At 42.6% G+C, this 15,839-nt stretch overlaps 1 protein-coding gene across 2 annotated transcripts in view; it reads right to left on the bottom strand.

Annotated features, from left to right (window-relative positions):
* Window positions 1–15,839, bottom strand: part of ADAMTS17 (ADAM metallopeptidase with thrombospondin type 1 motif 17) — a 323,327-nt gene that overhangs the window by 124,752 nt on the left and 182,736 nt on the right. The window contains exons 11-12 of one of the 2 annotated variants that reach the window (XM_032836008.1): window positions 4,654–4,758; window positions 3,452–3,597 (exon numbers count right to left, since the gene is read on the bottom strand). In XM_032836008.1, the coding sequence (XP_032691899.1) occupies window positions 3,452–3,597; window positions 4,654–4,758 (251 nt within the window). The remainder of the gene's footprint in view (window positions 1–3,451; window positions 3,598–4,653; window positions 4,759–15,839) is intronic. The other variant, XM_032836009.1, reaches the window with a different exon arrangement.

The raw sequence follows: 15,839 nt of genomic DNA, 5'->3' as shown, positions 1-15,839 counted from the left end.
TATCATGAGAGGTTGTGGAAGAGGAGAAGAGGGGACAAGGGGACCATTCATGGACTCAGAGGCTTTGGCCTGGAGCCATGTGATGGAGGGTGGTGCTGTTAATGGAGAGCAGAGATGTGCACTGGGAGGAGAGATCACAGTCTGGGAAGAGTCAGGTTTGAGGCATCCAGGAGAAGACTGAGGGAAGTTGGCAGGACTGTGTCCATCGAGAGTGGGCAAGGACTTTATCTGTTTTTGCTTGTCACTATAAGCCTAGACCTAGCAGAGATCCTGGTCCAGAATCAGAGCCCTGTCAAGGTGTACTGAAGGTACCATGTTGGGAAGGCATGACTGAAACGGGGCAGAGGAGCCAAGAGACATGAGAACACCATCATTCTCTTTCTCATCCTTCTACTATTGCCTGGCCCGTGGGATGTGGCTGGACGACCGAGATCAGGCATAAAGACTTCTCTCCAGGGATGTGTCAGGGCCCATAGCCATCTGATGAGCTGGGACCCACATATCCCTCAGTGGCCTGTTTGCAGAGGCCTGGCAAATTCTGCCATTCCTCAATTATGAGACATAGGAAGAGGTGCAAAGAGAGATAAAACTCATGACCACCACTGGGTGGGGTAGGGGGGCACCTAATAAAAGGAATGGAAGATTTTTACAGCAACTTTGGGGTTTCTGGAACAGCCTCTGTCTTGAGGCCAATGGGCCTGGAGGGATGGAGTAAGGACCCAGCCCATGAAATCTCACAGCAGGCCAGGCTGGTGGGGGAGGGCATGTTAGTTTGGCTTTCTGAAGCAGGGGTTCTTTAAGACTGGTGAGGGCAGAAAACAGCTGCGATCGGAACAATGGGTCCAGCCAAAGTATGGGGGAGGCCCTAGCCAAGGTCATGCCAAGCAGACAGAGTCAGGCCCTTAGGTGTGGCTAATGTGTCTGCTCAGCACTGATGACATCTTATATTCTTGTAAGGGTTGTCCTCACCTCAATACAATCCAATTGTCCACTGTCTCGGGGCCACGGGATCCTTCTAGGCATTTAACAGTTCTGCTATGCCCCTCTTATGACATTCCTGGGTGACGTCTGATACGGAATGATGTGCTAAAGGAGACTGATCCTCTGCCAGGGTATAAGAGCTCTGGATGCAAACATGAAGCACCGGGACGGCTACAACTCTTGCAAATCGTGCCCTGCTCTGAACAAAGCCTTTCCGCATAAATCACACTCCTCTGAGCCTCACATGTGCTGGGAGTTTGGTGATGGGGCACATAGTCTCATCACCGTTCTCTGTTCATGTAAGATGGAGAGGGCCACGTCCTCAATACAGACCATGTCCTTTATAGGGATTCCCATGAATTATCCCAACTTCAGAGAGAGACAACACACGTAGTAGCCATGGGCTGCTGTAAGGAGCGGGGACTGAAGCCTTCTCTGTTTCTGCCTCAAGACCAGCTCTTCCCGTGATGCCCTGCCAGCTCCCTCTAATGGCGGAACTAAGAAGGGGCATCCTTGAGGTCACATGACCAACAGACAAGCCAGGCCCAAATCTCAGCATCCTGATTCCAAACCCAGAACTCTCTTCTTCTTCTTAATTTTTTTTTAAGATTTTATTTATTTGAGAGAGGGAGGAAGAGTAAGAGAGAGAGCAAGCACAGGAGCAGGATTGGGGGAAGAGGAAGCCTGACTCAGGGCTTGATCCCAGGACCCCAGGATCACAACCTGAGCCAAAGGCAGATGCTTCACTGACTGAGCCACCCAGCGGCCCAGAGAGCTCTCTTCTCAGGACCACAGACGGAACTATTTTAACTTCCTCACAGAGCTTTGAAAAAAACTGAAGCCTCTATTAATTTCTCACCATTTAGCTCAACAGGCTTTCTAACCAACTACACATCTGTGATGGTTACTTTTCTGTGTCAACTTGATTGACTTACAGGTTATTTCTGGGTATGTCTATGAGAGGGTCTCCGGACGAGACTGGCATCTGAATCTACAGATGCAGGGATCTGGATGGCCCTCCCCAAGGGCATCACCCAATCCCTGAAGCCCTCAACAGAAAAAAAGGCAGAAGGAGGAGGAATTCACATCCACCCCGTGCGCCCTCTACCCCCACTAGGACCACCCTCTGCATCGTCTCTTGCCTTCCCACTGGGATTTACACCATCAGCTTCCCAGGTTCTCAGGCCTTCAGACCCGGATGGGATGACGCCACCAGCTCCCCTGGGTCTCCAGCTTACAGATGGGAGATACTGGGACCCTATGAGCCAATTTCTCATCGCAAATCATGTATATATATATTCCTTGATTCTGTTTCTCTAGAGAATCCCAGTACTTCCTCCATGCTTTTAATTAAGAAGTCATTCCTAAAAGATTAAAAACCCACCTACTATTTTTCAGGTACTCTGCTAAATACTGGAAGGAAAAGTTTTAATAAGACACAGTATGTGATACCAATTCTTACAGCACTACTGGGGGCCGGAGAGTGCTTCTGACCTTGACTAAACTGTGAGGTCAGTCTCCTTTAAACGGCAGGTTCTCGACCTTGGCCAGCCATTGAGGTCATCTGTAGAGTTAAAACATCCAGTTCCCGGGTCCCAGCTCCAGAATCTGTGGGTTGATTGCTCTGGGATAAAGTCTGGGCATCAGAATTTTTAAACAAAAGAGGGGTTTGCTACTTATTCATCAATATGACTTAACTGTGGATATAAAGCATTTCTCTTTACTCATAATTTGTAACTCATTCATTTGCAAAATTAATGTGATCCAGCTGATCGCACACGAGACATAAAGCAGACTGTTCTATGAAATAGTAAAAATGGAAATCTCAGAGGAGAAGAGAAAAACCTGTGGGAAAGGAATTACTGTAATGAAGCACAAATCTAGCCCTGAGCTTTCTGGAACAAATGTGCCAAAAACAAGAGGGGTCATCATCAAGGTCAATGAAAGGAAGCCAATGAGGGGGAAAAACCCTTCCCCAAAACCAAAACAAAACAAAAAAATGTTTTCTGTCAAACAGTTCTAAGAGCACAGGTGAAAAATATCTGGATGAACAAGACAGCTGAACCCCCAGATGCTTTGTGACTCATTCACAGCCAGGCAGCTCCCAGATCAGCTCATAGCCAATCTGAAGGGCAGCTATTCTTCCAAAGGTCCACAGGCTTCCCCAGAATGACCCTGACTGAGGACGCCTGCAAAAGGAGATTGTCACCCAGCTGTCTCCCGAAAGCTTTCTACCCAGGCCCACACGAGGAATAAGGAGCCAGCTCACCACGGGACTTCCTGCATCCATGTTCACAGCTAGAGCTCTGTCGAAGCCAAGACGCCATATTGGAGGGGATTTCATTTTTTGTCCCCTTAAGCTCAAATTCTCCTCAGGAGACAGACCCTTCTTGGAATCAGGTGGGAAGAGCTGCGATTTGGAAACCCCGATCAGGGCACCCTGGAGAATGCCTGGTCAAGGGGGACTTACGGGGGGTTGTCACACTTCCTCTGCCGGAAGCGGGCTCCTGTCCCACACGTCCGGCTGCACATGCTCCAAGCACCCCACGGGCTCCAGTCTCCATCCACGTGCTCCGGAATGGGCGTCTTGCTCACACACTCTCCTGCGCGGCACCACTGAAACACAGCAGGGCAGGCCCCGGCCCCCAGGGCCACTCAGCGCCAAGGAATCCCACCTGCTTGCTCGCCATATCACTGCAATTCCCTCCAAGTGAGAAAACACCAGGCCATTCCCAGTGGCTTTTTGTAACTTACACAAAAGTAGGCCCTTTCGGGGATAGGCATGCTTGTTAACTCTGGAGACCGTCCTTCTTACTCGCCCTGACATGTATATACCTGTGGGCTTTGCATTTTGCCCTAACAGGCCATACGGAATGGGCTCCCTTGGAGTTTTCTCAATTCTCAGAGAAAGGATTAATTCACAGGGCACATGAAGAGACCCTAGCTTAGGCAAACTTCACTTCACGTGAGCTCCTCGTCTCTCTGGAAGGCTGTGCTTCCTGGCTCCGTGGTTTTGCACTCCAAAGTTGGGTTTGGTGCTTGGAGAGGACACTGCCAGCTCCACAGGGGTGAACCCTGGCTCCAAGAATAAGAGAAAGCCACTCCTCTACAATGGAATTGCCCAGCGTGCCTGGCACTTCTGGGCCACGAGAGGTGATTTAGTGGTTTCCCATCATGGCATCTGGTTCACTCCTGCAGTTAGGACTAAGGAGAAATCTGTGGCTGCGGGCCCTGAACACCCCTCCTCTCCAACATCAGTCTCTCCTGTTAATGAACATTAGGCCTGGGGCTCGCTCTCTCAACCTCTAGCTAGACTCAGCTAACACTGTGCTCATTGAACTCGTTTTGGGATAGCCTTTTGTGTATGACCAGCGATCCTGTTTTCCCATGTATGATTTGTTGATGTAAATGGTTTTGTTTTTGTTTTTTAAGGAAATTCAAAAAAAGAGTCAATTTAATAAAAATATTAAGCAATTCTTGTATCTTATCAGAAAAAAAGGAGAGAGGTGATAGAAGTGTCCCTCTTTGCCCAGAGTGGGCTCCATGGCCCTTTCTGGGGCAGCCCGGGGGGAGTGTAGAGCACGAATATGGTGTGGAGACTTAACCTTCAGGAGACTTGCCCAATGCCCAGGAGATGGGGGCCAGGGGAGGGCCATGGGAAGTGGGGGTTACCTTGTCTGCCCCACACTCGGTGCCGTCCAGAGGAGGGTCCAGCTTGGTCTTGCAGGACGTATCTCCTTCCACCAGGCACCACAGTCCAGCACACATCAGATGCTGCTGACAAGGGAAGGAACACAACTGCCTAGAACGCCATAAACAGGTCACTCCTGGGGTTGGAAGGTGGGGCCCAATGACTGGTTTGGATTTGGAATTTGAAATATGAAGGGAAGAAGGAGGGTTATGAATCTGGATATAAAAGTGCATCATTCAACTGGTTCATTTTAATTCCACAAAATTCTGTGCATTGACTCCTAGGAGGGCCTTGTCTCGGGGGATTCGGTTCAGCAATTTCTGCATTAGCTACTGAGGGGGTGTCCAATGCAGGGTGCAGGCTGGGCGCCATTAACACATAACTTCCGTTTAAATGTAGGAAGATGTGAGGCAGATACCCATGGGTCAGACAGAGTGCACGGGAGAAGACTCTCCCTGGCCTCGCCTCCTCAGGGAGGGCCTGCTAGAAGAGGCAGTTCTGTTGCTGAGGCTGGAGGGGCCCTTACACAGGCCTAAAAGCCAGAGCCCGAAGGCCAGTAAAGGGCTCAGAGACCCCAAGGGGTTAAAGAAGGTTTTCCACTCTCCCTGTGGCCACCCATTTTCTAGTTCAGCTGACTTATGCATAATTTCTTACAGTTATTTCACCTAAGGAATTTCTTAACATGCACAAATATACAATTAAAATAATTCTCCTTCAACAAGGCCAGGCATTTAAAAACAGACTCCCGTTTGTGTTAATAGAAAACCTGCACGTTGACCAAGTACTCAGGATGGAACCATTTATGAAAAGAACTGGAGCACACATGGCTAGCATACTCCCTGGCTGCCTCAGTATCCCCTGCAGGACTCAGAGCATACTCAGTGTCTGTACACACCGGCTGCTGCTTCTCCAGTCTCTCTGCCAGAGACCATCCTCTGACCTTGGAGTGACCCTGGACCACAGGAATGGGAGCTGGACAGCCCATCTCCCCTGGTGGGACGGCTCCGAGGCAAGCTCCTCACTTCTCTCAGAGGGTCCTGGTGGGATGGCCCCACTGTCCCTGCGGTCGCCTGCCCTTCAGTGCACTTTGGTCTCTCCACCCTCCTCTCCCACGTTCCTGCCCCCTCACAGTGCTTCCTGGGATCACTTCCCAGATAAACTACTTGCACCCAAATCCTCGCCTCGTGGTCTGAAAATTGAGAACAGATGTAGTGAAGGCTCTTTTAAAGAAGCAGTGCTTCCAGGATGCCAAGCCCAATCATGGGGAAGAGGCCTGGGCTGGAGCAAGGAAGACTTCACCCTCTGGGGTGTGACCAGGGCACCTGTGGGTGCATTTTGGGCTGGGTGAGGGTCAAGTGTCCTTGCTCAGGACAGTCACAGTGGAGCTTGCAAAGCATGTGCCTCGCTTCGTGCAGAGGGCTGCCTTTCCAAGTACTCTCAAACATCTGCACAGAATAGATGTATACTGTGCTGTCTCAAATCAGAAAGTATTTGGAAGCTGAAGAGACAAAAGGAGAAAAAGGGAAGGAAAGCAGAGCTGGAGGGGCTTTGACAAAGAGCTCAAAAGCCCATGGCACTTCCTCATTTCTCAAGTATGTGGAAGCTGCTCTGGGCCTTTAAAGAAGTTGATGATTCAAGGGGAATGGTGCACATTTGGGGTCAGGAAAGCCCCTGCGTTCCCATTACTGCTCACCTCTCCATGGAATGGTAAAAAGATGAGAACCCCGAGCACACTACCAGCTGGTCCCATAAAGACAGACTGCACCTCATTAAATGTTTGATTCCATGCACCTTGACCCCAGAGCTCTTCGGGAGTGTGGTGTCAGTGTGTGGACACGTGTTCATGAGACAGGCTGACTCTGAAGGTAATTTATGGGGGAGGAGTGCTTGGGATTAGGAGACACACCTGCCCCATCAGGAGGGAGAGGAAGAAGGCAGTGTGAACTGTTAGGCACTTTATAGACAGCACGTTCCCATAAAATCTTTCTAATCATCAGAGAAAAGGAGATGAGGTCAGGCAAAGCATTCTTACGTAGAACACAAAAAGTACTAACCGTAAACGGAAAAAATTAATGACTTGTACTATATTAAAATAAAGAACTTCCGTTTATCAAAAGACAACTGTAAGAAAGTGAGAGAGGGCATCTGTAATACATGGGAGAGATATTTGTAATGCATGGAACCAACAAAGGATTTGTATCTAGAATACACGTAAAAAACAGGAAACAAAAGCCCCCGTGGACAATTAAAACGGTGCAGTAGAAAAATGGGCAAAAAACGTGGACACTTCACAAATGAAGGCATTTAAATGTAAGGAAAGCCAATAAACATATGAGCAGGCGCTCAGTTTCATCAGCCATCAGGGAAAGGCTAATTAAAACCACCAGTCCTTACCTCTACACACCCACCAGAATGACTCAACAGAGACAGAGAATACAAAGTGTTGGGAAGGATGTGGTGTGATAAGAACGTTCTTAAATTAATGCCGAGCTTCTAACTTGGTCCAACAACTCTGAGAAACTCTTTGACAGTACTTACTAAAGCTGAAGACATGCACATTCTAATATTCAACAGTGCCACTCCTAGGTATGCACTGGGCAGAAACGTGTGTCTATGTTCACCAAAAACATTTTGTCAAGAAGGTTCCTAGAAACAATCTTTGTATTCGTCCCAAAGTTAGAAACTGCCCAAGTGGCCATCAACAGAGGAATATGGTCTACGAGAACAATGGAATACGGCATGATCCCATTTATATGAACTTCAGAAACAAGTAGGAGAAAATGGTGGTGCTGGGAGTCAGAACAGTGGTTACTTTTCTGTTTAGTCTCAAAACGAAGACAAGGGGATTGAGCAGAGAAGGCAACTTTAGAGTGGCAGCCTCTGACCCCAGCTCGGCCATCAGCATTGCCCTGTGTGCCCAAACTAAGCAGCCGCCCCTCTGTGACTCATTTTCAATACTGGAAAAACAGTATGGACAGCATGAATGCTTGTTACTGTGATGCCTTTTAGAGAGCTGGCATTTGTGTTGTGCTTTCCAAATGACAAAGTATCTGACATGTGTCCGAGGCTCTTGACAGCTATGGGAGGCAGGCAGGACAGGGCTTTCTCTATTCTTTCCATTTTTCCAAAGAAGAGGTGCATATTTGTAGAGGTCAAGGGCCTGAGCTGGATCAGAAGTACTGGACTGGGAGTTCATTGATCAAGGTTCATATCTTGGCTCTCAGCCTATGTAGTGGCTCCACAGATGTGTTCACTCTCTAAAAGCTAATCAAGCTCTAAATGAAACATGCGTTTTTATGCAAACACAGTATACTATTTATAGTAAAACTATTTAGAGAAAGGGAAGATAAGGAGAGAAATGCATGCTTAAACTGGCGAAGGAAGATTCTCTGGACCCAACCTATCACCAGGCAGAAGTAGGAAAATCAGGGCTTCACAAGGAAATTATAAGGAGAGACCCTACATGTAGTAGGAAGCCATTCCTCACAGCAGGAGACAGAGTGCACAGTGGGCAGTCTTGCAACTGCTGGTCTCTTTAGGTCAGAACCCATACTCCTCTCATAAGAAAAATCCCTGTTAGCCTGGAAATAACTCTGACAATCTCCAAAATGAATATCCTATCAATCGCTGGTCCAAGAATAACTCAGAGTGAGCAACAGTCAAAAACAATCAGTATAGGGTTTACACAAATTAGTACAAATAAAGAGGGAGAAGAAAGCATGTGAAGAATACTCACCAGATAATATGATCATCATATGGCTAAAAAAAATGTCCAAACCTATGTGCATTATTATTTTTTTAAACCATAGTAATTTTTTTTTTTTTACTTGCAAAAAGCAAATACATAAGAATTCAGGGAAAAGATGGTCAGGTCAAAGGAGATAAATTATCGACCATCATAACTGGGCCAAGGAAGGTAAGAAAGAATAAAATCAAATGGCCAATGAGGACAACACTGAGAGCAGAAGAAGAAGAGAGATACCACTGAACACAGAGAGGTACATGGAGTTAATGACTGAGAAAAAGTGAATGTAATAAAATGAATAAACAACTGAAACAGATTTGGCAAAAATGATAGACAAGGAAGACACGTCAAGGAGATGCGACATAAAGCAATTTTGTGGGAGGCAAGGAGGATGAGCTCTATTTTTTCCAATGAGGGGACAGATGTTTGTGGAGGCCAAGGGCCCTGAGCTGGGGCTGAAGCACAGGACTCCTAAAGAAGAGAACCAAGGTGATGGAACAGAAAAGGTATCTGAAGAGAAATTCAAGATCCTATCCTGAAATGAAAGAAGGTCTCAGTTTCAGACTGAAAAGCAAAGCCTCATTCCAAGAAAACATGGCAAAGAATAATGAGCACGGAGGCATGTCCTGATAAAAGTTACCAGATTTCAGAGATAGAGCCCAAAATATTTTAGGCAGCCAGACAAAAAGATCAAGTCACTGACAATGGGAAAAGACAGCAGATTTCCCCACAGCAGCACTCACGGCCAGATGGCAATGGAGCCATGCTTAGAAGGACACAGGAAAGAAAGTGTAACCTGAGCAATTTCTAGCAACTAAAGTGTTGCTCAAATATTTAGTAACAGCAAATTAATTTTTTAAAGATTTTATCTATTTATTTGAGAGAGAGAGAGAGAGCATGCACACAAGCAGGGAAGAGAGGGAGAAGCAGACTCCCCACTGAGCGGGGAGTCCAATGTGGGCCTCGATCCCAGGACCCTGAGGATCATGACCTAAGCTGAAGGCAGATGCTTAATTGACTGGGTGCCCCAGAAAATTATTTTCAAACCTATAACTAGCTGATTCCTTTTTTCGAGAAAATACTAGAGGATAAAGTCCAGTCAGCAGAGAAATGAATGCAAAACCTAGAAGTGACTAGAAGTGAGCACCCATCAAAGCACTGATTGAAATGTGGGGACTGAAATTAGAGAATGCAGAGTATATAAACTTGGATGAGGCAAAAATGATACAGATATAAGAACAGGCTAGAAAAGAAGGTCTAGTAGGGTGGGGGAGCATAAGAGACTGTCCATATGTATCAGTTTCTTTATCATGTCTAGCAGGGGGAGGAATAAAATATAACAAATGTAAAGATCAGAGCTTTTAAAGGGAAAATATGAATCGCTAAGACAAATAATTGAATTGGGGTGTTGAAAGAATGGAGAGAAGGAGATTAAAGGTGGAAATGCATTTATTTCATTGTGCCCATGGAATTAGGGTATAGTACAAACTCTAAAGAGAGGTTTGCCTATGACACATTTTGCTTCTAGCAAATATCAGAATAGATAAGTCTGTGGAAGGCAACACTATTCTTCCATTCCAAAAAGAGCTAGGTATTTTTTGGGTGGGGGCTGGGTATTTTTTTAATGACATTTTATTAAAGATTTTATTATACCCAATGTGGGGCTCAAACTTACAACCCCAAGACCAAGAGTCTCATGCTCTTACCAACTGAGCCAGCCAGATGCCCCTAAAATGTCATTCTTACTGCTGAGCTAACCAAAGTAAAGGAAATATTCAAGAAAACCAATACAAAACACACACATAGCTATACTTGTACGTACTTACAACACAGTCCAATCTGTAGTCAGCACATACAAGGAGGGCTGGCAATGATCAACATTCCAGTTGGGAGAGTAAGTCTGGAATCTGGAAGGGTGTTTACCAGTTCTAGAAGGATTGGTGGCACCCCTAGCTTTTTGAGACAAATATAAAGTCTCTCTGAGGAAAAGCAACCATCATTCAAGCTCTCAAAATTCCCCAGTGATTTTCAATAAAAGCAAACTCAGGAGGAAACATGGCAACATAAATGACAGCTGGCAGAAGCAACCAACAAAAGATTTAAACTTCCAAGGTATTTAGATGATAGAACAATCAGATACAGAATATATAGTATCTATCTAGTAGGAGTACCTGGGTGGCTCAGTCAGTTAAGTGCCCTACTCTTGATTTTGGCTCAGGTCACTGTCTAGGGGTTGTGTGACTGAACTCTGTACTGGGTGTGGAGCCTGCTTAAGATTCTCTCTCTCCCTCTCCCTTTTTGCCTGCCCACCCTCTCCCTCTCCAGAAAAAAAATCATTATAATAATTATCTATAAAATTTTTAAAGAAATAGAAGATAACATCGCATATGCAAGCCAGTGGTGAGATACGATTGAATATGATCAGGCAAATCTGAAAAAGAAACTAGAAAGAACTTTTATTATGAGACATTCAAGGTATAATTGTTGAAGGAAAGCAGTGGATTCTGATATCACTGAAGGAGAGAATTCATGACTGGAAAATGGATTTGAAGAAATTATAAAGAAGAGAAAAGAAATTGGGAAAAAACTTTAAAAAACTGGGTTAGGAGATAACAAAGAGGAAAATACTGATGTCTGTGTCTACTCATAGTCTCAGAAGGAGAACAGAAAGAATGGAAGAGGAGCAGTATTTGAGAAGATAGCTAACACAGAATATGGACTGTGTAAAATAGGGAGTCTCCCCACTTAGCAGGGGCGGTCTTCTAAAATGGGCCCTGTATCTCCTCCTACTCATGCTTTTGTGGAACACCCTCCCCTTGTAACATCTGATGAAAGTACTGGCTTGCTTTGCAACCACTGAAAACAGCAAAAATCATATGATGTCATTTAAAGCAACTCTTGGGCCAATGGGAAGGTCAAAACCAAAGTTACAAATTACGAAGAAATAATGAAGATGAAGATGCTAGATATCGTGACATATGAAAGAAGAGTCTCCAATACTCAAGGAAGAAAATAAATTGTCTACTTTAAAATGTATTGTTCCCAATGGGAACAATATAAATTTCTAAGAAAACAGAATAAATTAACAAAGATAAAAGAAGAAATTTATTATTTAGCAAACAGAAAAACCATGGACAAATATGAGTTGGCTCTCTGTGGGAAAAATGAACTGGATAAACCACTTGCTAACCTATTCAAGAAAAAGGGAAGAAAGCATGAATAATAAGACAGAAAGAAAGGAGAAAGAAAAAAAGAAAAAAGATGGACAGAAGGAAAGAAAGAAGATAACCAAAATGTAAAGAAAATTTTATGTATGTAGAGATATATATGCACATAAATTTTAAATAATAATCAGTGATCACTGAGCTCTATTCTAAGTACATAAACTTGAGATGAAATGATTTCCTTACAGTGTATAAATTAATAGAGCTATTGTTCAGAATAGACTAAAAATGCATACAGACTAGCTAATACAGAAGACCTATGGGGGGAAAAAAAAAGACGACCTATGGAAGTTGGTCAATGAGCTACCCTTCCTGAAAACCTTTGGCCCACATGGTTTCTTAACAATATTTTTCATAAGGAGATTCTATTTAATCTTTCAGAAACAGATAACACCAATGCATTCAAACTGTTTAAGAACATTTAAAGGGGGGGGAATGTTTTCCTTATTCTTTGTATTAATTCATATCACACTGAAACCAAACTGGATAAGATAAGCACAGGAAAAGAAAAAAAAAAGTTAATACCAAACTCATTTATGAGCAATGTGGCAAAAATCCTAAATAAAGTTTACTAATATAGTAAAGCATGCACCATGTCCAAGTAAGGTTTACTCCACGGATCTGAAGATGGTTCAGTATTAGAAAACTTGCTAATATAATTTGCCACATTAATAATTCAAAGAGAACTCATCCAGTTCTCTCCATAGATACTTAGAAGACATTTAATAAAATTTAATCACAACCTCTTATTAAAATTCTTAACAATACACACAAATGGATACTTCATTTGATAAATATTTATCTCATGGGGAGACATCAGAAGCATTCTCATTAAAATTGAGAAGAAGAATGTATATTACCAGACTGCTATTATTTTAGATGAAAGAAAGAATTAGGGGCTAATATGGGATTATAACTAAAAAACCCAAATGACTCAAGCAAAGACCTATTATAACTTCTAAGAGAATTCAGTCAGATGGTTGGGTAGAAAATTAAAATATAGTAATCAAAGCTCTTTATAAATAGCAACTACAACCAATTTTATAGGTATAATGGAATAAAAGATCACATTCATATAGGAAAAAATATTCTATAAGGATAAAGAAACTTATAAAACATACATAAAGAAAAATTTCAAATTGCCCTGAGTGAGGGAAGGAAGATGTCTTGAATGGATGTAAAGAAACACTATGTAGGAAGACTTAAAAGTATAAAGGCATACATTTTTCACTAAGTAAGTCTCTAAAATAATATAATTTAATTTAAAATACCAACACAAGTTAGAATTAAACAAGCAGATTCTAAAGACCATATGAAAAATAAACAGGAAAAGAATAACCAGTAAGACTGTGAAAAGGCATCTGGTTAGTGTATTAAAATATTTTATAAAGCTACAGTCATGTAAGTATTAAGAGGTAGATGATTAAATCAGTGGAACGGAATGGAAAAATCCAGAAATATATTTTAAAAATAAGATATAAAGAAGTATAATATATTATAAAAATAGCATTTCAAATTTATGGGGAGAAATGAATTATTTAATAAATGCTATGTAGCCACCTGAGGGGCCATCTGGAAACAAAGTAAAGTTGGATCCCTTACCTCACACCTTACACTAAAATAAATGACTGCTGTATTAAGGATTTTTTTTTTTTAAAGATTTTATTTATTTATTTATTTGACAGAGAGAGAGAGAGGGAACACAAGCAGGGGACTATGAGAGGGAAGCAGGCTTCCCGATGAGCAGGGAGCCTGACTCGGGGCTCGATCCCTGGACGCTGGGATCATGACCTGAGCCGAAGGCAGACGCTTAACAACTGAGCCACCCAGGCGCCCCTGTATTAAGGATTTAAACATAAAAATGAAACCATAAAAATGCTAGAAGATATCACATGAATTAAATTTATTTACAGTTTGGAGTAGGAAAGACCTTCCCAAGCATTACATGAAATTCAGAAGCCTTATAAAATAAATACTGATATATTTGACTTTACACACATACACACATGCACGCACACACATTCCTGCTTGACATAAATGATTAAAAAAAGTAAACAAACTGCAAAAAAATTGTAATTCATATTTCAACTAAAGGGCCAATTTCCTTAAAAATAAAATCTTTAACAAATCACTAAAAAAAGATCAATAATCCAAAAGATTTAAAAAGACGGTCCAAAGAAAAAAGAACACAACTGGCTTCTTAATATGTGAAAAAATGCTCAAAGTCATTAATAAGAGAAATGCCATTCAACCTGCAACAGACACATTTCCTAAATGCTCAGACTGGCAAGGACCAGAGAGGCTGAGTAAAGACATGGAGAGATAGGAATTTTCATATGTTGTTTATGGGAGCATAAACAGATAAGCTTCTTCGGAGATCAATCTGACAATATCTATCAAGAATTTAGAGGCATGTACCTAATTTCATCTCAAGTTCAATGACAGGCAAAATTAATCTGTGGGTTCAGAAAGAAAGATAGTGATTATTGCTGGCAGTTAGTGAATAGAAGGGGTCTTTAGGGAAGCTTCTGGAATTGCAGAGATGCTATATTTCTGATGTGCAGGTTAAACTGATGTGTTCAGTTTAGAAGGAAAATGACTATAACTGTACACTTAGGATTAAAACTTTTCTGTGTTTCCTGTTGTGCTATATACAGGTGAATAAAACGTGCAAAAATTACCTTTTAACCACTTCTAGGTATTTATCTTATAGACTAACAGTTCTCAATTTGGGGTGATTTTGCCCCCCTACAGGGAATTTGACAATGTGTGAAGACATTGTTTTGGTTGTCACATCTAGAGGATGTCTGACTTGTAGTGGGTAGAGGCTAACGTTATTAAATATCCCATAGTGTCTAAGACAGCTGCAGCAAAGAATGACTTCAGTAGTGCCAAAGTCAGGACACTCTGCTATAGATAAACTCAGCAGTAATGACAAAAAGAAAAATAATAAGTTACAGTGAAGATAAGAGACTCTTATCTATAGGAAACAAACTGAGGGTTGCTGGACAGGGTGGGTAGGAGGGGAGGCTAGGGTAACTGGGTGATGGGCATTAAGGAGGGCACTTGATGGAATGAGCGCTGCGTGTTATGTCAATGGCGAATCACTAAATTCTACCCCTGAAACTATTAATATACTATATGCTAATTAAATTTAATTTAAATTTTAAAAAAGTTACAGTGGAGAGTCCTTCAGATACCTTACCCAGGTGACCAAGGTTAACATCACTAGGACAACATCCCCATGTAACCACAGGGGGTGTGTTCTAAGACTTCCAGGAGATGCCTGAAACCATGGATAGTACTGAACCCTACAGACACTGCTATTTCTTATATGTATATACCCATGACAGAGTTTAATTCATAAATTAGGCACAGTAAGAGATTAAGAACCATTACAAAACAGAACAATTGTGACAATATATGATAATAAAAGTGTTATGAATGTGGTCTATGTGTCTTATTGTATTCACCCTTATGATGACGTGAGATGATAAAAAGCCTACATGATTTGATGAAGCATCACTTCATGACCTAGGTATTGTGACCTGGGGACAGGCTACGACTGACCTGACCACAGGTCAGAAGGAGGATCAGCTGCTTCAGACCACAGTTGACCATGGGTAATACGGATAAGGGGGTACCACTATAACAAGATGTTACGTGTTACAAGATGTTACAATCATGCAGAACCTCAATATAATCATGAGGAAACAGCAGGTAAACCCAGATTGCAAAATAACTGACCGGTACTGCTCAAGTGACAAGGTCATGAAAGACAAAGACCAAGGAACCACCACAGACTGGAGAGACCAAGGAGACAGGACTAACTAAATGCAGAACAGGATTCCAGTACAGAAAGGGGGCATTGGCAGGAAAACTGGTGACATCTGCATGCACTTCAGTGAACAGAGTTGTACTTATAACCCGGTTTTGATAATGGTTTTAGTGTTCTGTAAGAGGTGGACACAGAAGGAAGCTGGGGGGAAAGGTATACACTTACTGTACTATTTTTGTACCTCTTCTTTAAATCTAAAGCTACCTCACAACAAAAAGCTAAATAACATAATTTGTAGTTAAAAAAGAAAAAGAAAAAGGATGGGGCAACTCTATTTACACAGGGATTGAACAACTCTAAAATGTCCTTAAGAGAAAAAAAGCAAGATACACAACAGCAAGATAGGATGCTCATATTTGT

This window comes from Lontra canadensis, unplaced genomic scaffold (assembly GCF_010015895.1).
Source record: "Lontra canadensis isolate GAN:19392208 unplaced genomic scaffold, GSC_riverotter_1.0 scaffold89, whole genome shotgun sequence".
Lineage (NCBI taxonomy): Eukaryota > Metazoa > Chordata > Mammalia > Carnivora > Mustelidae > Lontra > Lontra canadensis.
The sequence above is the reverse complement of the archived record's forward strand: the minus strand, read 5'-3'. Positions and strand labels throughout refer to the sequence as shown.